Source organism: Tachysurus fulvidraco, chromosome 13, assembly GCF_022655615.1.
Source record: "Tachysurus fulvidraco isolate hzauxx_2018 chromosome 13, HZAU_PFXX_2.0, whole genome shotgun sequence".
NCBI classification, from domain to species: domain Eukaryota; kingdom Metazoa; phylum Chordata; class Actinopteri; order Siluriformes; family Bagridae; genus Tachysurus; species Tachysurus fulvidraco.
In genome coordinates, this window is record NC_062530.1 from 19,532,846 (window position 1) to 19,554,839 (window position 21,994).

At 38.6% G+C, this 21,994-nt stretch overlaps 1 protein-coding gene across 1 annotated transcript in view; it reads right to left on the minus strand.

Annotated features, from left to right (window-relative positions):
• Positions 1-1,642: 1,642 nt before the first annotated feature.
• The window catches only part of kcng4a (potassium voltage-gated channel, subfamily G, member 4a), a 26,078-nt gene continuing 5,726 nt past the window's right edge, over positions 1,643-21,994 (minus strand). The window contains exon 3 of the mRNA XM_027161417.2: positions 1,643-3,085. Coding sequence (XP_027017218.1) covers positions 2,210-3,085 — 876 coding nt within the window. The 3' untranslated portion in view covers positions 1,643-2,209. The remainder of the gene's footprint in view (positions 3,086-21,994) is intronic.

Below are 21,994 nucleotides of genomic sequence, written 5' to 3' on the forward strand. Positions count from 1 at the left end.
CTTAACCCTCAATTGCTTAGTTGTATAAAAATGAGAGAAAATGTAAGTCGCTCTGGATAAGGGCGTCTGCTAAATGTTGTAAATGTAAAACCACTGTCTGGGAATCTAAAGAGATTCTTTCACATTTCTTTTGCAATATACATTTAATAGTATGGAGGTTTGATGGCTGAAAGATAATGAAAGAAAAATTCAAATTTGTGTAATTTGTTATAATATCAGGGGTATCTTGTATTTTTAGCGTTGGCTTGGATTAAAGAATGCCTCGGCATTAGCAAATGTTTGATAAATGTCATTTTGTAATATGCACTAACTGCAAAGTTGAGCACAGTTGCCATGAATTTACAGTACATCTAATCAGCAATCTCATCGAGATTAATCCTTAACTGTTGGCCGTCTCATCCTTTATGTAACGAGTATGAAGTCTGTGACTTTTAAAGACTATGAAGGACAGAGACACACTTACACGCACATGCACACACACACACACACACACACACACACACACACACACACACACACACACACACAGGCACGCGTACACACACACACACACACACACACACACAGGCACGCGTACACACATACACACACACACACACACACACACACGCACATGCACACGCGCACACACACACACACACACACACACACACAGGCACGCGTACACACATACACACACACAGAGGCACGTGTACACACATACACACATACACACACACACACACACAGAGACACACACACAGAGACACACACACACACACACACACATACACACACACACACACACACACACACACACACACACACACACACACACACACACACACAATCAAAACACTGAGTAGTAATTTCGAATACTGTGCCAAAAAGGAAAACAAATAAACCCTCCTTCAAAATAAAACCACTTACAATCTGTATGATTCATCTTTGTTGACAGAAATATTCTTGAATTAATGTTGCACTATTAATTGATTTTCACTTTTTGATGTCAAATCCATGTGTTGGATTGTAGAGCCAAAGCTACATTAATTCTATTTAATTACTTACAGACTGCAGTGTGCTTTGTGCTACAGACATCAACCAATCTACAAATATACACCAACACACACATTTACCCCGACACACACACACAAAAATACATAAAAACCAACACACACATTCACCCCTTTAAAACTTTCTCTCTCTCTCTCTCTCTCTCTCTCTCTCTCTCTCTCTCTCTCTCTCTCTCTCTCTCTCTCTCTCTCTCTCTCTCTCTCTCTCTCTCTCTCTCTCTCTCTCTCTACACACACACACACACACACACACACACACACACACACACACACACACACACACACACACACACACACACACACACACTCTTTCTTTCTTTCTTTCTTTCTTTCTTTCTTTCTTTCTTTCTTTCTTTCTTTCTTTCTGTTGTCTCTTTTTTGAAAAACCCACAAACCAAGCCCAAGAAAAAATGTGTGTGTGTGTGTGTGTGTGTGTGTGTGTGTGTGTGTGTGTGTGTGTGTGTGTGTGTGTGTGTGTGTGTGTGTGTGTGATGTTTTGAACATTTGACAGAGCGAATTAAAAGACTTTCGGTGAACCAAATGAGAGAGGAAAACAGCACAGGCAAAGTGCTGGTATAACTACAGCCTTTTATTTTCATCCTTTCTCGGTCAGTCACTGCTGTCTGTCCAAAATGCTACAAAGGGACAGCAAGACTAAATGTGCCTAGAATATATTTCTTTCTTGATATTATAAATGCAGAACTGATTGGAAAGCAGTATCATACTGAATCAATAGAATGTGCTAGCTTGTGTTAATTTCAATTGGTTTAAACTGAAGAAAAGATCTCACCAATGACACAAGGAATTAAAAATAATCTAGGCTGCTATCATTACAGCATGACAAAGCCATAGCTATGACAAATTGGGATGATAAAAATCATCTGCATGGTTTAATAGACTCAAGGGTGATTATTAAATCTGGAAAAAAGTTATTTAATTCGAGCAAGCTGTATATGAAAACTGCATTTTTTCAATTAGAACTAGTCAGCTGATGGCTGATGGAAGACAAAATTGCCAGATTCACATAGTGAAAGTCTCTATAATGTTTTTTTTTCTCTTCTCAAACAGAGTGGCCCTTTACATCCTTCCCTTCATCTGAAAGGTTAGAAGATCAGGAACCACTACAAAGTCCACACTATCAATAGTGTCAATAGTCTCTACAAGGGTCCTACCGGTAAGGAGTGTCTGTTATTCCCTGACAAGTCTCCACTGTTACCTAATAGGGACACACCATCTGTATATCCAGCCTTTTCAGGATCCAGATGGAGAGCCAGTATAGGTGCAGAATGATCCCCGCTTCTTTCTGGCTCCTCGCCTTGTTTGTCCACAGCTGCAGCTGCGGCTGTAGCACACTCTTCCTTCATGATGCGCTGGTGCTCCTGTTTAAGCTCCTGGTAGGAACGTGAGAACATGTGAAAGATGGAGGTGGCAGGGAAGGCCATAATAAGGATGCCACTCAGGATGCTGCTGAGTGCCACCACCTGACCTGGGATGCTACGTGGCACCATGTCGCCGTAGCCCACTGTCGTCATGGAGATAATGGCCCACCAGTAAGAGGCAGGGATGCTGCTGAAGTCCTGCTCACTACTTAGCTCGCTCTCAGCCAGGTGCACGAGTGGTGAGAAGAGTGTCACAGCTACACACAGGAAGAGAAGCAGAAGCCCAAACTCACGCGTGCTTCGTCGCACGGTCAGACCTAGAGTCTGCAGCCCCAGTGAGTGCCGTGCGAGCCGCATCACGTATAAGATCCGTAGTGCTCGCAGGATCCGCAGCACCAGGCCCAGCTTGTCCAGGTAGCCCTTGCCAGCAGATGAGCGTTCTTTGTCTAACCCCAAATCTTCCTCTTCTTCATCCACAGCCAGGGACACGTAGTAGGGCAGGATGGCCATGGCGTCAATGATATTGAGTGGACCACGTAGGAACTCCAGTTTGCTGCGGGCCTGCAGGAAACGTAACACAAACTCCAGGGAAAACCATGCCACGCACACGGTCTCCACGATGAACATGTGGTAACACTTCTGTGAGCACTCGCCCTGAAAAAGGAGAGAAAGAAAGAACTTAATTAAGCTATAGTTAAAGGTAATTGAGTTAACTTGAACACAAGGAGAGTCTTTAAAAGGGTCCACTGAGCCGAATGCGAATCAGCCAAAGGTATTTGCAAAGAGAGATAACATTTAGACAACACAGATGAGGTCAATCAGTAAAAGGAGGACGTGTCGCTGAGTGAAAGAGCGGAGAGATAAGATGAGGGATGAGATAGACATCAAATCATTAAAAAAGGTCTCTGTTTACTTTTGGTCTCTTTAAATGATAAGTCTTGTAGAATCAATTAATTATCCTAGGTTAAAGGTGCATCTGCTTTCCTGTGAAAGAGAATACAGAAGACAAACAGATTACCGTGTCCTCTAACTGCCCTCTCCTGAGAATGCCAAGAAAACACTGAAACGATTCAATCAATCTTTCCACTCTCATCTTTTGTTCATTTTCTCTCACACATGCGTCCTTCTCCATTCGATTCAGTTTAATTTTCACACCTTGTCCTACAGGGTTTCAATAGCGAATTCCATGACGATAAGAAGTACGTATGTGAAAGAAGGCTCGCACCTCTCCTAATGCTGAATGACAATTTCTCCATGCTAATGCACTTAAAGTGACCTTATCTCCATGACTGCAGTTTCAAGAAATGTCATTGACGTCTCATTTCACCCATGAGAATCAATCAACTACTGCTTCAGCCACCATGGTGTCGACATGCATGCCCTTGTCCTTCATAGAAAAGCAAAAATCTTCAGATAGTGGCAAACGGATTACGGATGGGAAAAAGGAATTGATACCATAGATGTTTTATGATTTGGTATTCTGCATTTATGCACCAAATATATATTATATATATAATATTATTATAATACATATGTTAACACTGGAACAGCATACAGCATTTATATTAAAAAAAACATAAATTCACATATTTATGTTCATATTTTTAAAGCATTTCAGACAAAGAGGAAACAATAATATAAAGCTGGGTGTTTTTCATGATGGATGAAAATCATAATATTGTAATGCAGGCTTTTAGAAATTAAAATTGAAATACAGCAGGATGATGTTTTAATCATAAAACTGAGTAACAGCATCTCAGCACCCTCGATCAAAATCAAATCAAAATCTAAGGTGACTACATATTAGAGTAGATTACTGCCAGCCCCAGTTTGTAATAAATGTCAATCATAGAATCATAGATCAAGACACTATTATATGTTAATAACTATTGCTGTTGCCTTTTGTGATCACTAGGATCACTTTAATGTCATAAAACAGCACAGTAGATTATAATAAAAGGATATAATTTTGTAGTTAAATTCTTGTCAGAAGACAGCAATACGACCCGGTCTTTAAGCTTAAAATGTCTAGCTGTCTTTTACACTTTAGAAAGATACCGATAAATGATTTAAGTACCTAAAACCCACCATGTATACATTCATTTTATCAGTTCTCAAAGCTACAAAAGCTTTAGCAAATGAGTAAGTAATTTTTTTATACAGTGAATATGACAAAAACATTGTATACGACTTTAATAAAGAAAGTAAAATGAACAAGAGAAACTATTCAAATATTTAAAAATATTAAAGTATCCATCATTTTAGTTGAAAGTGCCAGGGAAGGGCAGAGTTTTGCTCTGTGATTTTGTCTCTACTGCGTGTTTGAGTATTTGACTCTCTTTTGACGTGCTGTTTATTTTCCACTTCCAACATTCATAACCGGACATTTATTATGAAGCCTTTGTCTTTAAAGAACCCAAGATGTGCATCAATCCAGTATTGGTTATATGCTGAGACTTAACTTTCAATTAGTTTGCACGTATACACAAACGGTCTATTATCAGCTACACAGGGTATGATTCATGGGTATGGCATGGGTTAAGTGTAATAAAATGTGATAACGTGTAATAAAACACCATCTCTCATGGTAAGAGGTAAGTATACAACAAGACTCTTCTCTGTTCTGGCACCGAGGTGGTGGAATGAACATCCCAAAGGGGTCCGGACAGCTGAGACACTGGCTATCTTCAAATCTTCATGTTAGAAGTGAAATACTTGAACAAGCACTTTTCCCACTGTTTGTTGTATGTGTGTATTTTTAAAAAAAAATGGAATCTGAAGTCCAGAACCTAGTGAACCAGAGTTAATGCATTCAATGACTTTAAAACACTTTTGTACAGTATGTCACACTGAATAAGGGCATCTGATGAATGGTAAGGAGGAAAAAAGTGTTAATTCAGTTGTCAGATTGAAAAAAGACAAAATATTCAATCAATTAGCTAAATTCTTAGATTAAAATGTACCTTAAGTAATAGGCTATTAGTGACAGACACAGTCAGACACACACACACACACACACACACACACACACACACACACACACACACACACACACACACACACACACACACACACAGGTATTTGTATAATGCTTTGTTTGTGCTCTGTAACAAATTATTAGATTTTCCTTACCGTCGTTGCTTCAGTGTGCACTACGGTCAGATGCTAACCCGTCTCCTCAACATAATGAAATCAATGGATTGTCATTTTCTTGCAAGTTTCATTCTTATTTTCTGTAATTACAGTACGGCCATAATTGTTGAGTTCACCTTTTGAGGTCGCAGCAAAGGCTTGCTGTTATTGCTACCAGATAATAATATAAGAAAACTAACAGAAGAAATCAAAACTGACAAATTTTTTTTTCTCTGTTTTTTTTCTCTCACGAGGTTAAAAAAGTGCTTTGCGTTGCGATTTTGCATCACACCACCCAGCCACTCGGTTCTTTCCCACACTGCAGAAATTGATATCATAGCAAGGGACAAATGATGTAATATTTCTCATTATGAGTTTATAACATAATGTATATAAGAATATTAACCATGAGCTCCAAAAGACTGAGAGCACAAGTGAAAATCTTTCTGTATGGCATTTGTTTTCAATCACATTATAAACGATATTATAAGCAATAACTTGAGTGAAAAGTAGAATCTTGGAGTTATTTTCATGAAGGTTTATTAGCATATAGTTTGTGACCTTTTAGCTTTAATGGCAGTGTGACTCGAGCTGACATGGACTCCTTAAGTTCATGCAAAACCTTATGATCCGTTTAAGATCAAAGTCATCTGAACGAACGCTTTAGTAGAAGAGATTAAGGAGTTCATAGAAGTTTCACAAACTTGCTTACATTTAAATAAAGAGCTTGATATTTTGCTTAACATTCTTATTAATCTTAATTGAATTGATTTAATATTGAATAATCAAGATATCGCACAATATTTCCAGTTTTAAATAATAACTCTGGACCTCACTGTATTTCAGAATATATTTACTACTTTTAAGCTTTCAATCCTTATTCTATGAGCAGATTATTTGCTTTTGAAAGAAGTGTTTGAAATAAGATAAAACATCTGCCAAAAGCATTAAGAACTGAAGATGAAACGAGTAAATAAATGGCATTTATTTATCTAAAAGAGAGAAACATTAGCTACATCTGCATAAGAGATATCACTTTTTGGTGGTGTATAACAGCAAGCTCCAATATGATGTCTCCCTTACATATCATACATGCGTAATGCACAGAGATGTGAGACTCAGTATGTGAGAATCAGTAGCTTGGTGAAGTGTGTGTGCGTGTGTGTGTATTGACGTATTCTTATTGGAGACTTCAAAGCATTTTTGTACGTCGCTCTGGATAAGAGCGTCTGCTAAATGCCGTAAATGTAAATGTGTGTGTACAGTATTTGAGAGAGTACCACTGCAGAACAGAGAGAAATGTCTTCCACACAAAACTGAACTAATACAGTAAAACAAAGTAGTTGGAGAATGTGATGCTGGAGGATGGCGTACAGTGGGATGAATAATTGGAGGGATGCTGCAATTCAGAAGCAGATGCTTGCTTTCATTTTCTTACAATAACAGAGCAGCTTGTTTCATCTCACTGCACCACAAACTGATTAATACTGCTTAAATCATCTGTGCGACTGATGAGAAAGCAAACACGCCGGCAATTATGCAGAGAAAGTTAGAGGTACAAACATAGCAAATCGAACATATTATTCATGACAAGAGAAAATACTTGAGCGAATGCCAGAGATAGAGGTGGTACGGGTCCCAGTGGAAATGAGATATCTCTGCTCATCCATGTACAGTTTCCTTATGTTCAGCGTGAGGCTATGCATGCAAAATTTACTCACAGTGCAGTGAACTGGTGATGATCAATGCAGGTTTATTTATTTATCTATTTATCTATCTATCTATCTATTTATTTATTTATTTTTATTTAATGGATTTGACTAAAATATGAATCAGACAGCAGAGAGAGTATGAGCTCGAGAAGAAGAAATAGAAAATTAAAGTCTGTGTGCAAGTGTATATGAGAGAGGGGAGAGAGAAAGAGAGAGAGAGAGAGAGAGAGAGAGAGAGAGAGAGAGAGAGAGAGAGAGAGAGAGAGAGAGATTCACACAGACACACTACACTTTCCTCACTTGTCACATCATTTTTTCCAGATGCTTTATAACACTGAGAGAGAAAATATAGGCATGGATCTTTTTAAAGCTTGCACATGGACTTTCGTTTGATCATCAAAACTATAGTTAAGCTGCTCAACAATCTAACAATGTCTAAAGATAGAAGTGTATAAAGATAGAAGTACACAGGACACAGTCTGATTATCTGTATGCAGACAGGACATGCTGCAACACTGACACCGCTACATCTTCACAAATCATCATCATCATCATCATCATCATCATCATCATCATCATTATCGTCATCATCATCGTCATCATCATCATCATCGTCATAGTCTTCCGTTCACACACATACTACATTCTTACACACTCAACAATCAAATGCCTGTTATCCTTTACCTGACTTTTTTACTGTCTCTTTTTTACTATCTGTCCTTTGCAAATATGTCCTGACATACTTTGTTATTTGGATCTGTCCTAGAAAGGCAGGAAATTGTTTAGGTCAGCATATTGCTTTTCTTTGCTTTCTAATCCTCGCACTCTGCTGGAAAGCTGACTAAAAATGAGTGGGGAAAAAAATCTCCGGCAATCAGTCAGGATGTCGCTAGTCTAATACATATACGGTGCATTGAATTACCTTAAGGTCATGGAGTAATTTTAGATATAGTCTATAAAAAAGCTTCAGATGTCAGTCCATATCTAATACAATCAGAACAGAGACACGGCTAAACTAAGACATGACTGTTAAACAGACACTCAGACACTACACTTCTCCACTCACACACACACACCCACACACACAATTGATATGCTGTTTCATCCCAAATTGAAAGCCTTAATCTGTGTAATCCTGCCAAATGCAGGGGAATGAATTTGACTCCTAAATGATGTTTTATAACTGAATGAAGCTCCAGCACTCCATCACATGAAAATACAAAATTAAACAAAAAATGTAAAAAATTAAAACAACACAGATGTCTACTGTCTTCCTACATACAGAAATACATGATACGAGTTTAACTGAAAGAAGGTACAGAAAAATACAAATATACTAATACTGTATATGCTTGAGTGCATGTTTGTGCATTCAACAAGGAAGATGCTCTTAATGTACTGCTCTTAAAGCAACAGTGCTTACTCTTCCTATGCAATACATACAGTATGGACTACATTCGTGCCATTGTGGATTCTTTTCCTATAACAAGGCAGCCTGTAGTGTTTTAGTTCTTAAATATGTACACTTAAATTATTAATTAAGTTCTGTACATACCTTGTGTCTATTGTAAAATATACTCATGTAAATTAAAAGCAGGGGTGGACTAAGTACTAAGAAATTACTTAAGTGAAATGACAAGTTAATGTGTCAGAATCTGGGTCAAAAATGCTAATGTTACAAAATGTAAGCATTAAAAATGTAAAACTTCAATGTTTTAAATGATGAAATAAAGTTAATGTCATGTTTTAATGTTACTTTTAAATCAAAATATGTTTTGATTTTAAAGCAGCTACACCATTTTGCCTGATAACATCGTTCTAACTCTGTAATTCTGCATTATTTACCTTTAGTTAAGAATTTTAAGTGATGCCTAGTGAAATATATTAGCTACTGGAATCAATGTTAGTTTAACCTGGGCAAACAAAACAAAACAACCTAATTTACTTAATTCTAGCCACAAAGGGGTAAAGGGGTAAAGGAGGCATAAACATTTGATGTGAGTATTTGTTCACTCCACCATACTGAAACATTTTACTGAGGTAGGGTGAAGGTGCTCAGCCTCAGGTTCCACACTGCAGTCTAGTGATTTATCTATCTTCAAACACAAGGAGAGCTACAGTACAGCACTAACTAAATTTACATGAGAAGGTCACTAGAGATGATGAATTGGTATGATTTTTAATAGTTATTTTTCATACATTGATGAATCTGTTAAACTGAAATGCTTGGAGGTTAAACTGAGCTCATGCGATTGTGCAGTCACTGAGATTTGTAACAGATACTCAAATGTAAGGGGTAAAATGTATAGTTTGGTTTCTTTTGGCAAATGTAATTACAAGTGTATAAATGTACATTAACAAAGTATTATTAACAAAGTATATTAGTATATTAACAAAGTATTAAAATACTCAAATATTGTCCACCTCTTACTAAGAGCATCTATAAAGCTGATATATATTTTTTTTATCTATTATCAATTTCTAATCGACTAAAGTTACATCAATAGACTTAAAGGTAGACTTTTTGAAGGATCCTGTCACACAAAATCTACATAAAAGCTCCATAAAAGAAAAACTAAAAATAACTTCACTTCCTATGTAACGTTATTCATCCTTTCATCCTCAATAACCATTTGGGGTTGCAGTGGATTTAGATCCTATCCTTGTACCACAGGGCACAAAAAGGGAATTCCCCCTGGATGGGATGTCAGTCAATGTCAGCGCACAGTTACACTTTAAACTAGCCAGACCACCTAGAACTACATTTTTGGAAAGCTGAAGAAAGCAAGAGAACCAGGAGAAAACTCACACAGACATTGGGATCACACACAAAGCTCCACACAGAGTGAAACAAGGAACTCTATATGGACATGTTACTGTGGCTCACTTAGGGATCCTTATTAGTTTCCCAGGGTTCGATTCCCAGGCAGTGAGCTAGCCCAGCCACTGAAGAGTTAACTTTTAGTGCCAGTCCCAAAAATGGGAGGGTTGCGGCAGGAAGAGCATCCGGCGTAAAACCTGTGCCAAATCTAATATGCGGACCACGTGATCCGCTGTGGCGACTACGAACAGGGAGGAATACTTGAGGAAGGGAAAAAAATAAATAAATAGACAAGCTGTGCCTCACACAACATTTATTTGAGTAAATGATTTAAAATGTTGCATGGTACTGATTAAAATTTGTTCTTATATAAACCTTCGAGGTTACTAGGCACCTAGTGTACTTTCTCATTAAAAACATTTAGAAATGCACATACTGTATAGTGTCAAGAGTAGCAGGGTCGAGTTGTGTTCCCACAGCAATCAAACTACAACCTAAAGAGCAAATATTCCAGAAATTGGTTTAAACACACTAAATATTGGACATCTGAAAGCACCCTGAGGCTGTATAGAATATTAAATACACACATGTCAGTCCCTCCTCCTCCTCCTCCTCCTCCTCCTCTGGCCTGAGAGTGTATAAAAACAGACCGATTCTCAATTCTGCAAACAGTCACGTTTTTTTCTTTATTATCGAGAGTAATAGAAATTGCCCTGCATAACGGAGTGCAGGGATGAGAGAAGAATGAAAGTGCACAATAAAAACGAGTTGACATGGAAAGCAGGTCTACCTCATTGTGCTTACTGTTTATCTGTACAATTACCCTGCAGCAGGAGCAACCTTGACCCGAGCTCTCACTCACATTAACATACACATAGCACAGAAGTAATCTAGATTACTCCACTTCAGCTGCATACTGACTTCAGTTTCATCTACAGCACCAGCCTCTTGTTTTGTGAAAATGCCGGCAGAATTTTGATGAAAAAAATCGTTGACCTTTCACAGCAAAAGAACATAAAAATCACTTCAGACACGAGTGAGAATATGGGTCTTTATTTTATAAGAGATCGATTTTATGCAAAACAGGAGGGTTTATAATTGTTGAGCGGTATGAAAAAATATCTAAAACATTGTAAAATTGATGTGAACATGAAGAGAGTACAGCCAGCTTTATTGGAGAAGAGTTGCATTGATTCCTCATTAAACTTCTCTAGCTGACATAAAAGTTGAGAAATGTTATTAGCAACTGCTACAAAAAAAAGAAAGAAAGAAAACGGTGTGATTATCTGTTTAGCTGTATTATGATTGGGGGGGGGGCATTTTTTTTAAATGTTTTATGGTTCAGGGTGCTAGAGAAACCAACCTTTAAACTTTCAGCTTGACACACATTACATACTGTACACAAACACATGATGGAGTCACCTAAAATTATTGCATAAACTCAGCTGATGTTAAGGTTTCAGAAAAATGATTAGTATCGGTATAAATCATTTCTTTTTTTTGACGTGACATACGGCTAAGTACGGTAACCCATACTCAGAATTCGTTCTCTGCATTTGACAAATCCAAAGTGCACACACAGCAGTGAACACACACACACACACACCATGAACACACACTGGTTCGGTATTTTGGGATTTGGTGCCTTGCTCAAGGCCGGCCCGAGACTCGAACCCACAACCTTAGGATTACAAGTCAGACTCTCTAACCATTAGGCCACAACTTGCCCCAAGTGATTCACTTAATCACTGATAATCCATCTTTAAAATTTGTGTAGGATAACTACATTAAAATATGTCTTAAAAGCTTCAAAACAACAGTCAAAATCACTGCAAATGTGTCTCTTCTGCCACATTACTGCCAATGTCATTAGCCAGGTTCAAGTCCGGAGCACATGAACAGCCTCTTCATAATGCAGAACATGTGATTTAAATGTCTGTTATTTTAATAAATGATCCTTGTCATTTAGGACTTGATCGTTCTGATTTGGTCACCATCTTTGGCATAGAATTTCTGGCTTTGTTTGAGAAAGCTGGCGGTTTGTTCTCAAGTGAATAAACCATAATCCTTATGTATTTTCCAGAAGACTGTTGATTTCTGTAGTTATATGAAACATTCTTAACTTGTGTTTTCCAGACAATGTAACTTTTGCTAATGTTAGCCATATATACTGCTGAGATAAACTTCCTGGGTGCTTCATAATGTTTGTTACTTAGTTAAACATAGCTTTGAGACAGAATGACTGCTACACAGCTGCTAGTTGAAGACGTATGTAATTAAGTGTATTATGCATCAGTATAAATGGATCTAAAACTTTTAATGAAGCACAGATACTGTAACTGATGCAGTCAGTCCTGATTACACAGCATGATGCCATATCAAATGCAAGGATAGTCAGTGCTAATGCAGGGGAAATACTGCTAAGAATACGTAAGTGTATTATCCGTTGCAGGAGTCCGACTGACAAATGGGTTAGAAAGAGCTGAGAGTGTGGAGAGAGAGAGAGAGAGAGAGAGAGAGAGAGAGAGAGAGAGAGAGAGAGAGAGAGAGAGAGAGAGAGAGAGACAGAGACAGAGAGAGAGAGACAGAGAGAGAGAGAGCGGCAACAGACTCATTACAGGAAAGTTGATGCAAGTGATGAGACAGACTATGCCTGTAATAGAGTATGTTAGATCTATTTGTCATATCTTCCTAAATATTCCCTCACCCATCTCCTCATCTCCTCACCACCCTCCTTCACCCATTCCCTCACCCATCTCCTCATCTCCTCACCACCCTCCTTCACCCATTCCCTCACCCATCTCCTCATCTCCTCACCACCCTCCTTCACCCATTCCCTCACCCATCTCCTCATCTCCTCACCACCCTCCTTCACCCATTCCCTCACCCATCTCCTCATCTCCTCACCACCCTGCTTCACTTATTCCCTCACCCATCTCCTCATCTCCTCACCACCCTCCTTCACTTATTCCCTTACCCATCTCCTCATCTCCTCACCACCCTTCTTCACTCATTCCCTCACCCATCTCCTCATCTCCTCATCTCCTCACCTGCCTCCTTCACTCATCTCCTCACCCACCTCCTTCACTCATTCCCTCATCTCCTTACCTGCCTCCTTCACTCATCTCCTCACCCACCTCCTTCACTCATTCCCTCATCTCCTTACCTGAATCCTTCACTCATCCCCTCATCTCCTCACCCGCCTCATTCACTCATGCCCTCATCTCCTGACCCGCCTCCTTCACTCCTCCTCTCATCACCTCACCCGCCTCCTTTACTCATCCTCTCATCTCTTCCCCCGCCTCCTTCACTCATCCCCTCATCTTCTCACCCCCACCCAAATCTGTGAGAAGCTTTGCACAACAACTGCTCTGCAGGTTTCTGAAACGCTTCCAAGCATATGGTTGTTATGGATATGGAATATAATTAGTGATACAGAAACATGATGACCCAAGAATAAACAAAACTGTTCAATATTTTTACTTCCCTCACTGACCCCGTTCACTATAATTAGCCAAGTAGACCTACTGTTAGTCCTGAGGATCTGTCATATACTGTAGCTGAGCTGATGTTTTTTTGTTCCAGCACCTCTAAGCTGAGTGTGTTCTGTATTAAAAACACACTTGTCCTATTCTTAAGCTTTAAACTTCAGTTTTTAAGAAGACCTGAGAGTTAAGAGTGCATACACATCATATTTTAGATCTCATATGTTACTACAACCTTGTGAGCTACTCTTACATGCTTAAACAAATCAATACTTATCTTGTTAGCCAAACATAATATGCTACGATTCTTGCAGTACTTTAATGAACAGTGATCTGTAACTATATTGGATAACCACTTATTAGCTTATTCATTTTAAAACTTAAAATAGCATAACGAAAGCATTACAGGTGGAATAGTTGATTTGTAGTATTTTATATCAGTATCAAATAACCTGGGAAAATAAATAGAACATTATAAAAAAAAGAGTTTAAGCCAATTCCTCAGTACATAGTATTAAGTATATAATGTGGATAAGAAAACCATTTGCAACACTTTTTTATGGTCCAGACTGCTCAGAGCCTCTAGTGAGTCATTTTACAGAGACTTGCCAATGCCACTTCGTTTGCCCCATCTCACTTTGACATAAACAAGTACAGTTAATAATTCTATCAAAAATGCAGCAAATTGTCCGATTTTTTGTTACATCATTTACTGATGGTAGTTATATATATGGTATATATACAAAAAACATAAAGAGACAAAACTCTGAACTTCTTATGAAGATGAGAATTTTTTTTATTGAAGCCAATAATTTTGCGACTGACTATATGCATGTTTTCTCTCCTAGTACATACAAAATGTTTTTTTTCCAGAGTGGATAAAGAATAAGGGGCAACAGAATGAGTATTTTCCTTGAAAGTGCAAAGTGAACATGGACATTGAAGTGTGCGGCAGAAGAAATAAAGAAAATAACAGAGCAAAAAAGGTGAGTGGTTACAGGATGAAAGGAGAGGAAGAGGTAGACGTTCTCTCAGGCAAACAGAGAAAGAACTGTTTATTCTTGTACAATGTGCCATATTAATATGTGAAAATCCCAGTGGGGGAAAAAGGGATATAAAATATTAAAAGTGCACCTTCAAATCTTTGGCTTTAGACTGCCGACTGCTCAGACTGTGTCGGGGTTGTTGTTATTATTAAGGGACTGAATAATAAGGATGTAAGGTCAAAGGTAAAGCAAGTCAGCAGTAATGAAAGCTGAATTCTATGTGTGAGTTCTTTGATGCCGAGAACAAAGATGTAATTACTGATTCATGGCATGAAAATGTTCTGGATATAATCATGAACATATGTGGATTTCTAAACATCTTAAATAGTTTGCCCTTATTCTGATCCCTATATTCTAAAATATATTTTAATGGATTCTATTCTTCATAAAAATCCTGTGTGTGTGTGTGTGTGTGCGTGCGTGTGTGTGTTTGTGTGTGTGTGTGTGTGTGTGTGTGTGTGCAGGGGTGGGGTGGGGGGTTGGTTGTGTGTGCACATCATTAAAACAACCTGTAATAGCAGAAAAGAAGTTGATTCAATTAGCCACAGATACTTTTGTTTACTCATCTGGCACACTTTTCTTTTAACACAGTCTAGCCAGTTGCAGACCATCAGAGCTGTACACATATGTCAAAGTGATCAAATAATCCCAAGAAGCATCAGTAGGTTTACAGTTGCATAACAACCTAATTGATATTCCAAATCATAAAGTCTGTTGCTATATAAACACACTGAAGCGCCACAAGGACACACATGGAGATCTTTAAGTCTCGGGCACAACAAAGGAAACAAATGCTGCTCATAAAAGAACAATTATAGCTTTACAATTGTAGTTAATAATATTGATCTTCATTTAATTAGAAAACAAACTGTATTTTTAATAATAAGCAGTTTATATAGTGACAATATATACACTGTTGGAATATTGGTTTAATTAGTGAGCAAAGATATGATAAATATGTAATTTTTTAAAAGATAAGAACAAATAAAATAATAAAACAATTCTGAAAATGCTCTACTCTATTCTTTAGAATCTTGTGTGTGTGTGTGTGTGTGTGTGTGTGTGTGTGTGTGTGTGTGTGTGTGTGTGTGTGTGTGTGTGTGTGTGTGTGTGTGTGTGTGTGTGTGAATTCAAACAGCTAAGAGTCAAGGCAGACCAGCATTGTGACTGAAGCAGTGCTTGTAATTAAATTAGTAAACAACACAAATCTAGGATCAGTGCTGACATTTCTATCATGATGAAAAAGTCACACAAAGTCAAGATAAGTGGAACTCTGTCCTATCTTAAAGGGAAGGTTATCTTTCTATCCAATCATATATCAGTAATTTTTCTCCTTTATTGTTCAATTAAATTGTCTTCCCCCATGTTATTGCATCTTAGCTAAAGGTATTCTATCAAGTCAGTTTAAATGCAATAGTTCAGCTGAATTATTTCAGCTTCAATTCACTGTATCAGAATTCCAGCAGGTCAAATATTTCCATACACCAAGCTGGATGTCTCTTTACACAGTCTGGATTATTTTAAAGAATTTGGAGTGCACCTGTGACTGTGAAAGGGCTTAACTTTTGTCTTAGTAGCATGGGAAAGTCCAACCAACATAGCCAAGAACTCATAAGTCCAGCTCCTCCTAGCAATTTACAAACAACTGAATGTAAAGTACCATGAGCATCAGTACAAACACAGTTTTGGAACAGCAAAGGCCAAACTGTCCCGAGCCATCAGAGAAGCAAAGTGCACACATGCCCATACAATCCACAGGTCCTCTGTCTAACCACGGCCGACGTGAGGAGAATTTTATGCAGAGTTAACCAAGGAACGCTGCTGGACCAGTCAACATTCCTGGCAGAGAGCTCATTGAATGTTCAGGACAACTAGTGGATGTCTTCACTGACATCCCTGAGCATCACCGCTGTTCCTACTTGCTTCAAGACCACCACCATTGCCTCCGTGCCTAAAAAGTGTCCTTTTTCAATGACTATCTTCCCATCGCATTCACATCTATCGTAATGAAGTGCTTTGAGAGGCTCGTCATGAGGCACGTCAAGACCCAGCTACCACCTTCACTGGACCCCTGCAGTGTGTGTATTGTCCAAACTGCTCCAAGGATGATGCTATTGGCATGATCCTTTATCTGGTCCTCACCCACCTGGACAATAAAGATACATACATATGTATGAATGCAGTTCATAGACTTCAGTTCAGCATTCAACACAATCATCCCACAGCACCTGATAGAGAAGCTGAGCCTGCTGGGCCTGAACACCTCCCTCTGCAACTGGATCCTGGACTTTCTGAGTGAGAGACTAAGCTTCAGCATTGGGAACAGCATCCCAGCACAACCACATTGAGCAGTGGAGACCCTCAGGGCTGCAAGCTCAGCCCACTGGTGTTCATTTGCTGATTAATGTCTCATCACTCAGAACAATGAGTCAGCATTCAGAGAGGAGGTGTACTGCTAAAGCGATGGTTGTTAACTTCAGGAGAGCACAGAGCTTTCAATCTCTGCTGAACATCAACGGATCCCCCATAAAGATCATCAAGAGCACCAAATTCCTTGGTGTTCATCTGGTGGAGAACTTCACCTGGTCACTGAACACCATCACAAAGAAAACATAGCAGCATCTCTACATCCTAAGAAGGTGGAGGAAAAAACATCTCCCTCTGCCATCCTGACAACATTTTACAAAGAGACCATCGAGAGCATCAGAAGCAGCTGCATCACTGTCTGGTGCCCAACTGTTTTCATGCTGTTTTGCACACTGTGTTTTGCTATCTTTGCCCATGCTGTAAACTCATTACAAAACTTCATATAACTGCTGCTATGATATTAAATGTTCATTTCTATATTTTTGGACTGCAGAATATACAGTACAGTATGTACACTGGTCAGTGCTGCTTTTGTGTATTGTCTCGTAGTGTTCTGTATTGTTTGTTTGCACTGTTTTTTGTCTCACACTGTTTGTACTAGGTTGCAAGATGCACTGTATGTGGCTAGGACTAACTTACTTGAAATCCTTAGCTCTGTTTTGTTTTATTTAGCTCTGTTTTTGTTCTATGAAGCACCATGGTCTTGGAGAAATGTTGTCTAATTTCACTACTGTATGTACTGCATCAGCTATATATGGTTGAAATGACAATAAAAGATACTTGACTTGACCTTTAGGAGCACTATTGTTCAGAAAAAAAGACAGACATGAATTACCAGGGATGAATGTTGTTCGATGTGAATATTAACTAAAGCTTTAAAAGCTATTACATGATTTCATGCATTGTGCGTCTACCGTATATATTTGAGAAATTGAAATTGCATACATTTTCCTGTTAGTTTCACTGTAGTTCCTGCAAAGACCATAATAGTTGCTGAATAATATGCTTCTAAATTGCTAACTAAATAAGTCTGCACCTTTAAAGGATTGCATTTCATGAGTCAGTGGAATGTGTGTACAATCTAATGGTACATTATGTTTCTAAAAGGTTTGCTGTTTGCTCCTCTGATATATGAGTGCTGCAGGCAAATACTGGCTTCTGGATACTGAATTTCACTGACATTGAGATTTTGTTTGAAGGTTTGTTACCTTCAGTAAAAGAGTAAAAATTCCATTTGCAGTCAATTATGTTTTCAACTCAACACACACACTGGGCTATGGCAGCATTATGGATGGTCCGGACATCCAATAACAACTTCATCATGGACCTTTCACTGCGGTATTTCTGCCAGAGAAGCCAAATTTACAACTACTGCTAGAGACAGAGGACGAGTGCCAGTGAGAGAGAAAGAGTAGTGAGAAAATGGGGAAAACCTACAGATGCTAACGATCAGACCCTAAAGGACACCTCGTTACAGGTCATTACACTCTGTCTGTCTCAGCTAAATCACATAAACACACACATTTATACGTACATACACAGAGAGTGAGAGTGAGAGAGAGAGAGAGAGAGAGAGAGAGACAGACAGACAGACAGACAGACAGACAGACAGATAGATAGATAGATAGATAGATAGATAGATAGATAGATAGATAGATAGATACATAGATAGATAGATAGATAGATAGATAGATAGATAGATAGATAGATAGATAGATAGATAGATAGATAGATAGATAGATAGATACATAGATACATAGATACATAGATAGATAGATTTTATGTGTGTGTGTGTGTGTGTGTGTGTGTGTGTGTGTGTGTGTGTGTGTGTGTGTGTGTGTGTGTGTGTGTGTGTGTGTGTGTGTGCGCGTGTGTGTGCGCGCGTGTGTGTTGTGCGTGTGCGTGATGTACCTACAGATTTTAGAAAGTTCACTCAGGACAGCGCTGCCTTAAATGCTAACATCTATCTGAGAGGATTAGAAGTGCTGCTTTTGCACAGGTGTGCCGCACTATTTCTGTCTCTAAGTGTTTAAAATTTGAACAGAAGTGCAGACACTGGCTGTCTAACGCAAGCCTTTCAAATAGCTTTGATTAATGTCCAGGGAAGTCATTACAGAGGAAAAACGAGTCCTTTTCAAGCACATCTACTTCAGAGTGAAAAAAAGATAAAAATGCCTGACTCTGCACTGCCTGACTCTGCACTGTTTATTTTTTATCACTTCTCCACTACACATGAGTCACCATCTCTGTAGTTCGAAACAGGAATAAAAGTTTAACCTACTCTAAAGGGAAAGATATTCGGGTATTGTCCCCTCCAATTGTTACAAGCCAGTTTCTGTTGAAAAACCATTAAATCTGTGTAAGTTCTATACTGTGTAAGGAATATACTGCACTAAAATGCTGGATTCTGATAAGATGTTTGCCATTTTGTCAGGTATTTTATGCCATCTAAGTATATTATGTTAACTGATATGACAGGAATCTTGCAAACATCATGACTTTGAAGTTTCTGGTAACCTTGTGTTCAACGGAAGGTTGCAGTGAATCATCTAAGAGGTGAGGTTCATTTTTTAACAATCCAAATCAAAAAATCAGGCAGAGGTCAATCAATTAGACAAACAGACTAATGCAGGATGAACCGAACTGTAAGCATACGTCAAGCTGAGAATAGTAATAGAGAGAGAACAACAGAATGCAAAGAATGGAGGTGAGGTCGAGGGGAAACAGGAAACAGGTGCAGTATTCAATGTTCAGGTGAATGAGTGTGACATAATGTCTGGAATGGATTCAAGTGGTGACTCATGAATTGGCAGTGAATTTGGATGTCTGTGTAGGTACTGTGAGGATGTCAGTATTATGTCTGTGTCAGAAATAATACAATAATCAGAGCAGATATCTAGAGAATGTGCAAATGTCTGAAGAAATGCTTGTAGAGCAAAGGTGCCTTCAACAATCCATCTATAAAGGGACTCTGTGCACAAGATGAGAGACACCCTGGACAGGGAGCCAACTCTTCGTATGGCACAATTGCACACACACACTCATAATCGACATATATTATAGAAATACCGATCAGCTTGCAAAACGTTTTTTGACTGGGTAAGGAAACCTGAGTACATGGACCAAACCCCTGCATTGGGAGAATGTAATCTCCATGCACACAGAGGTTTGGAGCCACAGTGGTGCGCCGGCGGTGCCTTGCAAGCATGCCAATCATGTTCTACATAAAATATCTTCTATAGGTAAAAAGCAATAACCAAACAAATCCATTCTGCACCATGACAAGCCTTTGCTTTGTTTCAGGTACACTTTACACAGGATTATGAGAACACTGGCTGGTCAGTTTTCCTATGCACCTTGGAGGTCCTGACATAGTTCTTTAGGAGATTTTGACTGTCACACTTTGCACTTGTTTTTGCCATTAGTCCATGACAGCCCCGGTTGTTGTGTTTTAAAAAAAAATCAGAATAAAGGAAAAATGTCATGAAATCTGACACAAACCCTTACTGAGAGGCCTTCAAAACTCAGACACTTTGCAGTCTACTGCTGGGATCTGATCCGTGTTGCACACACTAATAAGCCTGTGGTCTGTTTTGCTTCACTCCGCTTATTTATCTTACAGCTTGTAGCGAGTTTGCAAAGTCAAGAATCTGTTTACCCCTGTATATAGATGTGAGTTTACTCTGCTGCAGAAATTTGCTGCTTTTTCTACAAAGACCTCCTGCAGAACCACTGCCTCAGTGTTTAAGCCCATAAACACATGGTAACCATTCATATACACTTCAAGCTGTTAGTGTCCAGGCACTTATATCTAACACAAATTGAATTGTGTCCTGCCATAAAATAGTAAAATACTGTCAAAATGTTTTCCACTCAATCTATCTTTATTTACACCTGAGTAGAATTCTTGATTCGGATGTTGATTTATTTCTATGACAAGAGTTCGGCAGCAAAACATTTCACAGGGACTTGTATGGTGGATGCTGCACATAAAGTGATTTACAACAAAAGCGTGTGGTTGTTGAAATCCTGATGCTGGAAGGAGTGTCTGCTTTGGAAGATATCAGAACAGAGATATAACCATCGGTGTTAAAGCTGTTCCAGGCATGGGAATATATTTAGGCTGAAGGACTTTGCGGCTACTCTGTAAAACCTTTTTATTAACTTCCTGAGGGAGAAAAAAAGAGGCCGATGAGGGAACAACTGTTTATATCTTATTTTGGAGATGTTCAGTGTGGTAACAGATCTTGCCACACAATTGTTCTATTAATTAGCCATAACAGCAAACCACATTGTGTTATGTTCTTTATATTGCTTGTAACACTATTCATGCTATAAATTACATTATTTGAAGTAACATCTTAGGTGCTGCGTTAAGTGAAAAAAAAAAAAAACAGTGAGAAAGTGAGATGCAAACTTGAAAATGTGAGAAATAAAGTCAAAATTGCGATATATGAAATCACTAACATTTCAGTAAACTCAAAATTGTGAGACATAAGCAGAATTGTGAGTTTAAATCTTGCAATTTTGAAAAAATAAAATAAACTGCAAGAACAAAAAAGGCAGATATCTCAGTTCTGAGATATAAAGCCACAGTTATCTTTTTTTCTCTTCATGGCAGAAACCAGCATCCATAGATACCAGCTACTTAATATTTCTAAAAGTAGAAATGTTCTGTGAGTTTGCCAGTATTTAGCTACAGTGACATTAGATGGGTTTTCCCAGAGCACCACGCTTAAGAGGATAAAGATTTGGGATGCTTTTTCCTGCAGTGTGAACGTAGTCACTACACACACAGAGATCAAACGGTTGGTCATGTGCACAGCAGCCTGTTATCAGTGTATACAAGCCTGAAACAAACACACACGCACACACACACACACACACACACACACACACACACACACACACACACACACACACACACACACACACACACACACACAGACGCACAATACATGTCTATTTTTAAAAATAAAAATATAGATTAATTGTCGACC